This window comes from Apodemus sylvaticus, chromosome 8, assembly GCF_947179515.1.
Source record: "Apodemus sylvaticus chromosome 8, mApoSyl1.1, whole genome shotgun sequence".
In the NCBI taxonomy this organism is placed as follows: Eukaryota; Metazoa; Chordata; class Mammalia; order Rodentia; family Muridae; genus Apodemus; species Apodemus sylvaticus.
In genome coordinates this window covers 59529925-59543154 of record NC_067479.1, presented here as the reverse complement: position 1 = coordinate 59543154, position 13230 = coordinate 59529925, and the positions used below count along the sequence as shown (strand labels likewise).

Sequence of the window (13230 nt, the reverse complement as noted above, 5' to 3'; positions counted from 1 at the left end):
GTACTCTAAAAAACCCTCGGTCAGTGAGAATGACCTGGAAATAAAGTTCTTGTCCTGGAGAATCCAGCATTCTAAAAGGGAAGGGCAGCAATAAGCAGACACACATATGGACGTATTTACCATGTACTGTGTTATAGCTTTTTCTTGGCAGCATTACTTGGGGCCTAGAAAAGTACTCTTACTGCTGAGCTATCTACAGACCATGCTTATGTCATTATATCTGTACACACAAGATAACCTCAGATCATGAAAAGTAGGCAAAAAGAAATAATTCAAAGAAAAAAATTGAGCAAGCTGGATAGAGTGGTGCACACCTTTAACCCTAGCACTTGGGAGGTGGAGGAAAGAGTATCTCTGCGAGTTCAAAGCCAGCCTCAACGACACAGTGAGACTCTGTCTCCAAAGGAAAAGTACAATACATACACATGGTAGAGGAGGCCACCTTAGGCAGTCAGGGAAAGTATGCCATATTTGAAATGTATCAAATAAAAACATGTACTGTACCTGTTAGGGTTCTGTCTAAGCTCCACCCCACAGTTACCTGGCAACAGCCAGGTAGGCCAGGTCTACTATAAAGGGGGCTGCTCACCCCCTCCTCTCTCTCTCACCTCTCCTACCTCTCTTACTCTTAGCTTCTTTCTTGCCCCCTCTTGGGCTCTCCTCCCCTCCCCCTCTCTCCACGTGGTCATGGCCGGCCTCTGCTTCTCTACTCTCTCCCTCTCTCTCCCTCTCTCTGACTTTCTCTGCCTCTACTACCCCCTTAACTCCCCTCCCATGCCCTGAATAAACTCTATTCTATACTATACTGTTGTGTGTCTGGTCCCTCAGGGAGAAGGGATACCCTCTGAGGCATCCCCTCCCCCCCCACCGCCTCAGAACATATTCTCTAGCCTCTTTCTCTTCTTATGATCACAACAGTACAGCTCATTACTTATGTCCTATGACGCTAGTGTTTCCTTGTTTGTAAGTAAAAGTCATGATACTGTTATAGGTCTTTGAAGTTCATTTACCACTCACTGGTTGTGTGCCAACTATTATAAGAGCTCAATAGATGTCTAAGCCATTACAACCTTGGTTCCACCTGAATGGCTCCTTTACATAGAGAAGACAGACAGACAGACAGACAGACAGACAGACAAACAGATGAGAAGAAGTGGAGACGACAGGAGCTGGGTGAAGCCCCAGCAAGATTACGTTCTAAAGGCTGCCACTGTTTCCCTCTGGTGGGTCTTAGGCAATTCCAGGAACAGATTCCCAGGCAAAAACATCTACCAAAACGGAGCTGAAAACATCCCAGGTATTCGGGAACAAAGCTTAGGTCTACAGGGAAGAGACCTGGGCCCACAGGCGTGGCAGTGAGAGACAAGGATAAGATTAGTAACTTCTGATAGAAATTCTAAACAACTCAAAGTTCAAGAGAGCACAAAGGAGAAGGAGGAGGTACCCACTCTTCAGTGTTCTCAAGGGGCTTTATTTATACTGCAGATCTTCTCAATTCAAAAGGCAATTCCAGTTTCAAACCAGGAATGCATTTACATCCCTATGTAATCTCCAGAGCCAGGCCAGAGGAAAGCACAAAGAGATATGTAAAGATCGAGTCTTTAATCAGCAAGGTAAAACCCCAGCCTTTTCAGTTCAATTCTGCATAGAATGTTCCCATTCCACTGTCTTACAAACTGAGGGAAGGGGGAGGAATTAAATCTACAGACTGTGTCTTTCTTTCAGAACTGCTAGACAGTAAAAAGTTTTTCTTTCCTGTGTCTCCTCCTTTACTCCTTTAGTTTTTTAGCATCTTCTAGCTATAATTAAGGTGTTCATTTCCAAACTCTGAAACAGAAAGAGTTCAAGGGGCCCAGGGAATCCTTGGCATGAGGTGGTGCTTTGTTTGGGGTACATGTTCACAAGTTCTTGGTCTCAATTCTATCAGACATTATCCAAGGCAATTTAATTACTGCCTGTCCATATCAGCCTTGTTCGACAAGTCCTTCCCCCAAAGAAGGATGAAGCCAGCCATTATTCTCCTGCTCCCTGTGCCAAATTCATTCTCACTAGACAAGCTGGAACAGGCCAAAGGAAGTGAGCTCCCCCACTTACTTCAAGGAGGTGGGCTTTGTTCTGACTGCCCCGAGCTGGGCTGTCTACATCCTAGATGCCCCTCCCCACTCCTCTGACACCTCATGCATTTCTGGAGGTAAGCATGCAAGGGCAGAGGAGGATCCAGCACTCCCAAGTAGAATCTGTCTGTTACACTCTTCTGGGTCTCTCCCATTGCCCTCTTCAGTGGTTTGCACAGAGCTTGTTTTCCCACAAGGGGTCCTGGGCTGGAGGTGTGGTCTGCAGAGCCTTGATGTCTATGGCTGACTTTCTGAGTGGGCCAGGAGGAGGTAATTAAACCACAGAGGGTGCTACTCAGTGGTGGGATTAAAGTTGGCCTCCTGGACTAAGCTAATTCATTAAAAAAAAAAAAGAAACTATTCTTTGGTAATTTCATACACATATAAAGTACTCAAGCATATCCTTTCCCCAGTCCTCTTCCCACCTTCATGATATTTGGTGATTTGTAAACCCACCTAGGGCAGGTAATACAGCTTGCTGAGCAGTGCTGTGGGCTTGATCTTGTATAGGTTTGGGGCGAGTAGCCACAGCTGTTGTGAGTTCATGAACGCGATGGCCATAGCGCATCCAGAAGAGAGCATTTCACACACTCCTCTCCATCCTAACAAAATGATGTTCCCTGAGCCTTGGTGGCAATAGGAGTAGGAGATGTGGTATGTGTGTGTGTGTGATATAGAATAGATAAGAGTACAGGATAAAATAGACTTATAGATAGATACCAATCTATACTATAATATAGATGGCTCTCATTTAGGGTGAGCTCTCAATGACCGCCTACTCTCAGCTTTTTGACTAATTGCTGACCACTGCAGAAGACAGCTCTCTGGCTGAGGTAGAGGGTAGAGCTGTTAGGAAAGACTATGGACCTGGACTCTGAATCACTCCTGCCTCGCCCTGTGCGGGACCCTCCTTGCAGACAATCCTGTCCTGAAGCAATCTTCCTTGATATGACTGGACAACAGGGATGAACAGATACAGGTATCTGATCCTGAACATTTGGCTTTCAAAGCTGGGAGCAAAACAAACCTTTTCTCTTTGTACAGCACCGGAGCTCAAGTGTTTACTGCTAGGAGCAGAAAGCAGACTAACAGGCCCTCCCCTCCTTCCTGACCTCTGACTCCTACAGCCTCCATAGCTGGGGCCTGTTCTTTGCAGATCCTCTCCTTTACTATCTCTAGTCTTCCTTTACCAGGTTAGTCTTTTCTGCATCATCAGCCATTGTCACAACATTATATAACTTCTCTGATCTTCTCTGAAAATGTCAACGCAATCCCAGGGTATAGCAGGAACCTGAGAACAAATCTGATGGCTTAAACTTTGGTTTGAATTTGAGTGAAAAGCAGTCACCCCCACAGAACACACCCCAGATACTGTTTTCTACCAGACAGGATAGATATCCCCGTATCTCACTTGGTGTGTCTGTAATCCAGATGTTTATCTCTTTTTTTTCCTTCTTTGTTAGAATTTCTGGAGATTTAAAACTAAGTCACAAGAAAGACAGCTTTGCCTCCCATGGTGACAGGAATATAGAAGTGACCCAGGGAGTGTTTCAGACATTTGGAGGCTGTTCAGATCAAGGAGAAGGAGAAGGAGAAAAAGGAGAGGAGGAGGAGGAGGAGGAAGATACAGATTGTGCTCACCTCTCCCTCCTCCATCATGGGATTTTATGATTTAGAAGGAAAAAGAGAACTTATGGGAACTTGGCTTCTGTTTCTAATTCTATCATTAATTTGCTATGTGACTTTGGGCAAAGATCCCTGCCCAAAGACATCTTCCAGTCTATGACAGAGCTGTTCAACTCAATTAATCCTACAAAACGACTTCCTGATTGGCTGTTTCGGGCAGTGTCAGTTCTTCGCCTTCTTCTGCACAGTCTCAGTAAGAATTATACAAATGCTCCCTGAGGATGGAGCTTCGCAATAATCTCAGAAGTCTTTTCCGAGGAGCCGCTAACTTCCTGGGTCCAGAATGAGTGACTCCTGGAGATCCAGCCATGGTTCCTACTCATCCTGACTTCCTCTTTGCACCCCGGAAAAGCTTTGCCTGCCTCGTAAAGGTTTGATTTTTTTTTTTTTTAAGAAAAACATTCCAGCATCTCCATGTCATATCCTGTTTCTTGACAAAGCCATATGGAAGCAGAGCTTGTAATTCAGAGATCACACGTCCTGCCTGAAGAGGAGATCTGTTTCCAAAGGGAGGCCAGCTAAACTGTACTTTAGAGCAGGCTGTGGCAGCCCATCCATGACTGACTGCTCAGAGGTAGCTTTCATCTACCTGGATGGAGAGCCAGCCATGTGGTGACAGGAAGAGTGACTCAGTGTGCCCCACACCATCCCTACCGCCACCTCTCTATTCCACAGTCCCCTAACACTACAACAGGTACAAGGGTTTATTTTGGAGCAACTTTGAAATGAAGATCAGTTTTTCTTAGGAATACATGTTAATAATTGAACTCCCTGATTCCACGGTGCATATTAGCTACTCTTGTCACCTTGCTCTTCCCTTTCTTCAGGAAGCAGGAATATACCCCAGCTCCAAAAGTTATAGAAAGAGCCAACTACCTCACAGAAACTTCACTGGACTTTGAGCAGGAAGTGGGGAGAGGCTCTGGGCTGCGCCTCACTGAGAAAGATGGTGGAAGGTTTGCTTATGATAATCAAATTTCTCCGGTTTCCCAAACAACCCTGTATTCAAAAACACTTGGTGCACTGTTACCACAATGCAGTCTGGCTAGGTGACTTTCAATTGAGAAAATATTATCCCCACGCTTGGGATGTATAGCTATTTATATTCAAAGGTAAAGGCCAGGCAGCTAAAGGCTCAGCCGACCCAGCTCTTGCAGATCCTGATTCAGCTCCCAACATCCATGCCAAGAGCCTCACCCCCGGTGACTCCAGCTTGGGTGAACCAAAGCCTCTGGACGCCACAGGCTTCCACATTCACATGCCCACACATACACATAAGCACACACCTTTAAAAATAAAAGGCAAACCTTTTTTTTAAAAATAAAGTATAACTAGTCAGGTATGGTGGTACATACCTACAATTCAAGCATTCAGGAGGCTAAGGCAAGAGGACCAAAAGCTTGAGACTTTTCTGGAGTCCAAAACGAACTGGGTATAGCTAACTGTTAAGTTAGGTCTCACACAGATGCGCCATGTCTAAGTCTAAGCACATAGGAGTGGGATTGTATGGTAGCGGGGAGAAGTGCAACTGAATGGGAAGAGGCCAGAGATTCCTGGTCCTGTCTCTTAGGAACACAAGTCTCAGGCAGCAGAGGAGAAGAGATGGAAAGTGTAACTCCACCTACCTGGAGGGACTGAGATATGACACAGCTGAAAGGGAGCCAGCCACGGCATAATCTCTGTTCCTTCAGTCCCAAACTGCAAGATGAAGCAAGGGCTGCAACTTGACAGGCAGACAAATTTTAATATTTTTTGGACAAGTGCCACAGTATGACAGAGATGCCCTTCTAAACTCAGGATTCTTGGCACTCTGGGGCAGCGTGCCAGGTGCTCTCGAAGCCCCATGGGCCAGCTCTGTGAACTCTCGCAGTGTACGCTCAAAGCTCACACAATATCTAATTTCATTTTAGGGGAGGAGATGAGAACCCGCGAGATCGAAGACTTTTCTTAAGCTGAAAGAGCTGATACCAGTCTTCCAAATTTATGCCTGTTTCTATTAAAGGGTTGTTTGTGTTCCGTAGCTATTATTAGGTTTGTAGATTTTTCTGATTGTAAAAATATATATTCAGTGAGGGAAGGAGCCCTCTAAGAACTGCTTGGTCCGGCCAGCCCCAGTGTCTACTGCCTTGGCCCATTACCAGGTGACCTCCCTGATCAAGACATGGAAATGCACAGTGACTGGTTCTGACCAAGGGGTAGTTCTGCAGGTTAAGATTACCCGGGAACTGCTGTGAATGTGTGTTCTCCATGCTGGAAGTGTCTGTGCCTCCTGCACTTGAACATCAACCAAGAAGGCTTGCTATCTACAGTAGCTTGCTCCCTAAATGCTCAAGGCCACTCTGCCCAAGATGATTACAGGAGAGAAAGGCAGCGCGGCCTTGGATAAGTGTAGCACACAAAGCAGCTCCCGGATTCCTGGCAGTCACAGCTGGGAGAGAGGGCAGTTCTGAGTCAAGGTTGTCCAGTGGGAGGGTATCCACTGTGGCTATTGCTTCCAGCTGGGGCAGTATCAACCACCACAGGTCTCCTCTGGTGGGGCCTTGACTGCTTATCTACATGCAGGACGATTTCATAGCCACAGTTCCATTCCATGTTCTCATAGTGCTGTGAAGCTAGGATATGAAAATGCATACTCAGAAAGGCAATGGCACTCTGTGTCACTTTTATAAGGTGTCAAAATCCTCCACAGGTTTGGAGACTCTGGATGACTTGCTTAAGATCTTGGAGCTAGGTAGGGCGGGGCATGCAGAGGACACGCCCTTTCCCAACTAATAGGCCAGTGTTTGGCTCCTATAGCTTGTTTCCTCTCTATAGCACAAGGTCAACACCCACCAGAAAAGACAGCTGAAGGGCTGGTGAGATGGCTCAGCAGTTAAGAGCACTGACTGCTCTTCCAAAGGTCCCGAGTTAAATTCCCAGCAACCACATGGTGGCTCACAACCATCTGTAATGGGATCTGATGCCCTCTTCTGGAGTACTCGTCATATATATAAGATAAATAAATAAATAAGATCTTTAGAATAAAAAGAAAAGACAGCTGAAGTAAAATCGGTAACAATACTCTCAGGAGAAAAGAGGTACCATGAGGGAAGCTCTTGGGGACAGGCAGACAGACTCTCCTTTGTCCCTTCTGGGTGACGGGTCCCCTTTCCTCAGTGTGGACAGTCTCCCTCCCCACTGTGACATATTTCTGATGATTTTACCCTGTAACCATTGCTAAAACCAGGAGAAAAACATCTTTTCTTTCTTGAATAATCCAGCAACTTCATGGCTGGGCTTAAATAGGCTAGTTGATGGCACTTATCCCCCTAGAAAACACTGCCTCAAAATGTAAATTTACAATGAAGTTAGAAAGAAAAGAACCAGGAAGCATATTTAGAGTTTATAGGGCACCCTATAGGTGGTTAACAGTCATGCAGAATGCCTGTTCAAAATTTGTGAAAGGAATTTCTGATTTGGTGGTAGTGACCTTGCCTAATGTACACAGAGGCCTGGGTATAATCCCTAGCTAGAATCAAGAACTAGAAATCTAATCTATGGAAAGAAAGATTCAGGTGTGTTAATATAGTAATGTACACTGGCAGAGCCCAAATTTATGTTTACAGAGATAAAGGAACACATGGGCAGAATCCAAAAACAAAATGCTAAAATGTACATCAGAGAGGACAGATTTGGGAACTAGAGATTAAGATTCGAGGGTTTCTTTCCCTTTTAATACTTCCCAATGAAACACAGAATTTGAGGTTTGCTACTTTCACATGAGAAAGAAAATCAGAAATTTCTGCCTGAGGTGAATTGGTAATGCATTGGGAAAGGGACATGGAGGGCTGGAGGTGATTAAAAACAAACTCATTCTGTGTGGACTGCTCCTTAGTGGACAAGCAGGTATCCAGCGCACAATCAGGCCTCAGCCCGGACACTGACAAAGCTCCACCCACTGGCAACACCTTTCCCGGCCAATCAGTAACAGCTACCAGACATTTGAAAGTTATCTCCTCAGATGTCTAAGGTAAAAGGAATGTGCTGTCCTCTGAGAGGGAATTAAAAAAAAATCAATTAATTCACTAGGTTTTGTATTTAAAAACTCAATTTTGCTACTAAGTTGGGGGTGGGGGCTCACAAAGAAAATGCTCAAAAGTACTTATCAGTTCATCACCCTGCAACTACTGGGGGATGGGTAGAGGCCTCTGTATTTGTGTGTGTGTGTGTGTGTGCATGTACGTTGTATGTATGTATGTGCATGTATGCATTTGTATGTGTGTCTGTGTGTGTGGGGTGAGATTGACTGTCTGTCTGTCTAGGTACAAAACCCTGGGCACTCCAGGACGAGCACTCTACCATTGAGCTGCACTCCTAGCCCCTTATCTTAGTTCTTTTCCTTAGAAAATGAGTCTTGATGACGAAGAGATACAGAGAGGACACAGTGAGGAAGAGGAGCAATGAATGACCTTGTCTATTAGAGAGCAAAGGCCTTTCTGCATTCTGTCTTTACATACAGCGCAAACAATAACAAAAGCAATACAGGGTGAGAACCGCAAAGTCGAAATGCTTGGGATGAGATGGTTTTTCACTATCTTAAAGAAATATTTACATAGACCAAATGAGATCTCAGGAATGGCATTTAAGTCTAACTATGAAATTTGTTTATGCTTTACCCTCTGCTTTCTACAACAGCCTCAAGATAATTTAACAGGGCCACAGATGGATCTTTATACAGATAGGAAGCCTCACAGATGAGATCAGGGCTATCACACGTGCTACCATGAATGTGCTCAAAACACTCTGGATTTTTTTTGTTTTTAACATTTTGGGTGCTTGAATTTTAGATTAGGAATGTCTATGGCTTGCCTGTGATACAGTTGGGGTCATGTGCTGGATAGCAGGCCTCAAGTGCAGTGATGTTAAGAGGTGGTGGGCTCCTAAGGAATGGGGCTGGGCAAGGGAGAACCGGAAGCATCTCCCACATTAGTTATCATGACAGGGTTCTCATGCAGACAGTGAGAAGCTTCTCTACGCTCTGCTTTCCTGTCATGCCATGTTGAGAGTCCATTCACAGAAGCTCCTGCTACTGCTGGACAGTGCACACAGTACTACTGAAGTTAAGTCCACTTCTACCATCAGGCCCTTGAGCTTCCAGGACTATGGTGTGGAGCTGTCTCTTCTTTACAAGTCACCCATACCCCCAGGTATTTCATTACATCAGAACATAAACAATGCAGAACACTGAGCCTGTACTTCCCTGATTCATTTCTCTACTCAACAGTCTCCAGAAAGAACATTAAAGAGCAAACCCATGCCCTCGCCATTTCTCACCCATCAACCCTGCTATATCCACCACTCAACGATCAATTAACCAGAGCCAGAGTGCTCTCAGTGTAAGTACAAGTTGATCAATGGTGGCCACAGGGATGACAGCTGCATCCTTCCCCTCCCAGAGTGTGTGATTTAGGGGCTCAGAGTTAGTATTCTCATCAACCAAGTCTGAAGAGATCAAAAGATCACCTTCAATGCGGGCATCATGTCCCAAGGGCCAGAACATGCATGCAGCAGTTAAGTGTTCAGGAGGTCAAGAAGAGAACATTAAGGGTGAGTTTGTTTAGAAGACACATTACGAAGAAGAAAGGACACAAATGAGGCTTTGAAGTGTGGGTAGACCAAAGTACAGCGTGCTTTCCACACAAAGGGCTGGTGATTGCAAAGGCTATGACTCATCCTGGAATATTTACTGCTTCGGGGAATACCCGAACTTACTGCTGATGCTGGAACAAGGAACACAGGAACAAGAATGGAGATATCACTGTAAGACTCACCACATAAAGAAAAGGTAATGGTTGCTGGGTGCAGCTCTCCAGCGTGTAGCCTCATGGACTCTTTCACATGTCTAATCAGAGAATATATTTTGCTCACCACATGATTTCCTGGTCACCCACAGAAGCCTGGAGACCCACCAGCGCTCACCAACAAGCTCTCCATGGAAACAACATTAGAAAAGGGTCTTTGGGTTTCACGGTTAAGGAAAGAGCTTCCTCGACCAAAGGAGAGGCTGCCATGCTGGCAATGAACTTTGAGCATCTTGTGCATTGGCAAAATAGCCATTTTAGTCTGATGGTGCTAAATGTTGGGAGTCCCAGGCCTAGTCTCAGCCTAACATGGTGAGTGTGTTTAAAGAAAAGATGCCTCCTGGCTGTTTTAGAGCAAAGCTAAGGAGCTAATGTGACAATGACTTTCTTGGTGAGACACACAGTTTGTACATGTGTCTTCTGGTCTCTCTCCTTCTTCCTACGAAGCACTTGTATTCCACCATGACGTGGCCTCCACATTAATATTCTTATGACTTCCTAACTACCCATTCCCAGGTCTTCTCTAAATACTACAAGTAGATTAAATTTCCACTCTTTTAAGATTCCTCCTCCCCTCCCCTGCCCTAATTCTATTTATGTGTTCACTTGGGGCGGGGCATGCATGCCAGAATGTATATGTGGGGGTCAGAGACAACATATGGAAGTTGGTTCTCTCTTTCCATCATGTGGGTCCAGAGGACACAACTTCCTGCTAGAAAATTAATGGTTATAACTGCATCTTCTTTAGAGCAATGTTGTGAGATTTCCTGGTTTGAGGCATCTAAGAAGGCCTGGGCAAGCACTGGCAGTTATAAGTCACTTTTGGTCACACTATCAGTAAGACTAAATGAATGATCACCCTCACTTCCTTCCACGATCCCATCATCAGTGGCCCAGCTCTGGGGAAATGAGAATCAGCTGGCTTTCAGCATCTAGGGAAGACTCATTCAACTCAATCAGAAGATGGCTCTGCAGCCCAACAATCAGACTGAGTATCCAGAAATGACACCCAAGGCCACCACCAGGGGAGCCCCAGGGAAAGCTTACCACATAGAGCTTGCGCCAGATGACGGCCCATTCTCGTAATGTGTTCGTGAGCTCCTGAACTAGGGGCAACTCCCCTGGAATCACGGTCTCATGCTGCCTGCAAGGAACCAAAAGGATGCACACTTTACTGCACACGACAGGAGCTGCCTTTCCTGACCACCATACTCTTGACAATCCAATGCAGGAACACAGCAGTTGTGGTTTGAAATAAACCAATCTGCCTCTGGAGGGGGGCGGGGCATATACTAAAGTTCTAAAGAGAACTTGAACACAGGTAAACAGAAGCAAAAATACCCAAAGAACGGAAAACAGCATGATCCACAAACTTAAGTTTTTGCATGGCACAGGCGAAGCCCAGACTCTACTTCCTCATGTTGATTCTCTCTGAAAGTGCCAGCGACCAAGCCGTGTTATGACCTGGATCCATCTGGCAGCTGCTTCATTTTGTAGAGAGGTAAGTGGCATATGACCTCACCCAGTCGCCTGAGGACTGATCCATGCCCTCCTCTGGAAAAAATGGGGGTTTCTTCTCACCTCCTGCTCCCCAGCATGGCAAATGGAGACAAACAAACATCCTCACTCACTTTAGGTATAACTGTATTTACTCACATAAATCCCCGCCCCCACCGTGCTCCTACAATAATCCACATGAGAAAGATAGCAAGGACATGCAGAGTATTCAGGTAGAGTAAAGCAATATATTAAGGCAAATGTGACTCAAAAACATTTCTTACATGCTAACTATGGAAAACTACATGTGGGCCCTGACTTACGGGGCTCTGATCTTGCAGCCCAAAGATGGCTGTGATGTGGACACTCACAGGTATTGGCTTTTTACTTTCAGCGTGGTGTTGAACTCCACTGCATGAGATACGGGCTACTCTATCTTTCAATAGGCGTTGCGTTAGATGATTTTGTGCAACTTCAGCTGATGTAAATGTGAGTGGCTGGGCTGGGCTATGTTTCATAATTTAGGTGAAATAAATGCATTTCTTGTTGTCCTTTCTTATTAGCATATATCAATTGCAAAGAAGGACGGGCTTTCTTGTGACACTGGCTTGTGAAATGTTCAACTCTGGAGAGTTTATAATGATATAATCACAAGCTCAGGAACGTCTATATTTGCTGACTCTGTTACACAGTAAACTGGGCATCCTGCCTTTCATCTGGCAGACCCAGTTAGAACAGGACTTCGCCTTTATAAGTGACACTGTGGCTGCCCAGAAATAGCCCACTGGGAAGAGCATTCCTCTAGGAGGTGGAGGAGAGTATTCTAAGTGCTGGGTCTTCTCTGGAAGACCCGTTAGAACTTGAGTGCCTCTGTACCTCTTGTCTTAAAGTGTGGGTGCTGAGCTTTGGAACTTCTCAATAATGTTCATCTAGTTCAGAGGTTCCAGGTTCTGGGACAGCCTCTCTGGCACCAGTCATGGGATTGAGTTCTACTTCTTAATTCTCTCTTCCTGTTTTGAGTATCTTGTTTTCCTCAGGTGCCACAGAGTTTATGTTTTGCAGAAAAGATGACATGGACAACAAATGAGTACTCAGACTGAATGGATGTTGTCTACACAGCACATTCCCACACACTGCTTCCCTAGCACACCAAGCACATCAGTGTCTTCCTCCAGGAAGCTGTGAAAATTCCAAGGTGTACTCGCAACTGCCATGATGTACTCAAGGTTCAGAGCCGAGGGGGGCAGACTGATGTCCCTCCTCCCCAGATGTCCACATGGATTCACATTCACATACCCAGTGAGCAATTAGCAACTCCGAGAGGAAATGAAAAGCCCTCAGAGTTCATCACTGCTGTCTTTACTATTCTAGGGAAGGGTGACAAGGAGGAACAAGTCGGGAAAGAGGAGGCAGAGGAAGGAATTCAATGAAGGCAAGTGCAACCAATGAGAGGAGAACGACATCAATGGGTGTAGGTCATGTGACCTCTCCATCACTGTAGTGGTCATCCTCGATGGGAACTTACCCTCCATCTTCCACGGTTGCTTCTTTCAAATGGATGTATGTTTCAGGAAAAATGCCCTATGGAGAGAGAACTCTTGTTACACAGACATTAAAAAACAGTCAAGAGCATAAATACCATAAGGTGGGCTTTGAACACCTTGACAAAAGCAAATCCCCTACTGAGTTGGCAGGGTGTCACTTATAATGACCAACTGCCTTCCAATATAGGATGGATGGAAACACTGAAACAGCAGAAATCAAGATTTGGGCTCAGGATGCACAGGATGTTTTGAAAATAAAGAGTAGGAACGTCTGCCCTATCAGCTCGGGGGCCCCACAATAGCAAGCAGAGTAACACTGACAGCCTAGAGTCTATACAGAGGCTACATGCCACAGTGCGTCCATTAAGGGGCCTTGAATTGTGAGCAAGGCAGAGCAGCTCACGCTTTAGCTTCCTACAGTAATACCCATCAGTACCTTCACTGAAGACCAACCGCACATCACTTTTAGTTCCCTGACCATTTTGTCATTGCATAGTCTCCGATGGTTCTTCGCTTTATAACCCCAAAGGCATTTCTACATCAGTATGA

At 45.4% G+C, this 13230-nt stretch overlaps 1 protein-coding gene across 3 annotated transcripts in view; it reads right to left on the bottom strand.

The window, feature by feature from the left end:
- The window catches only part of Dock5 (dedicator of cytokinesis 5), a 179481-nt gene that overhangs the window by 93437 nt on the left and 72814 nt on the right, over nucleotides 1–13230 (bottom strand). For all 3 annotated transcript variants that reach the window (XM_052191114.1, XM_052191113.1, XM_052191115.1), the window contains exons 4-5: nucleotides 12663–12718; nucleotides 10688–10784 (exon numbers count right to left, since the gene is read on the bottom strand). In XM_052191114.1, the coding sequence (XP_052047074.1) occupies nucleotides 10688–10784; nucleotides 12663–12718 (153 nt within the window). The remainder of the gene's footprint in view (nucleotides 1–10687; nucleotides 10785–12662; nucleotides 12719–13230) is intronic.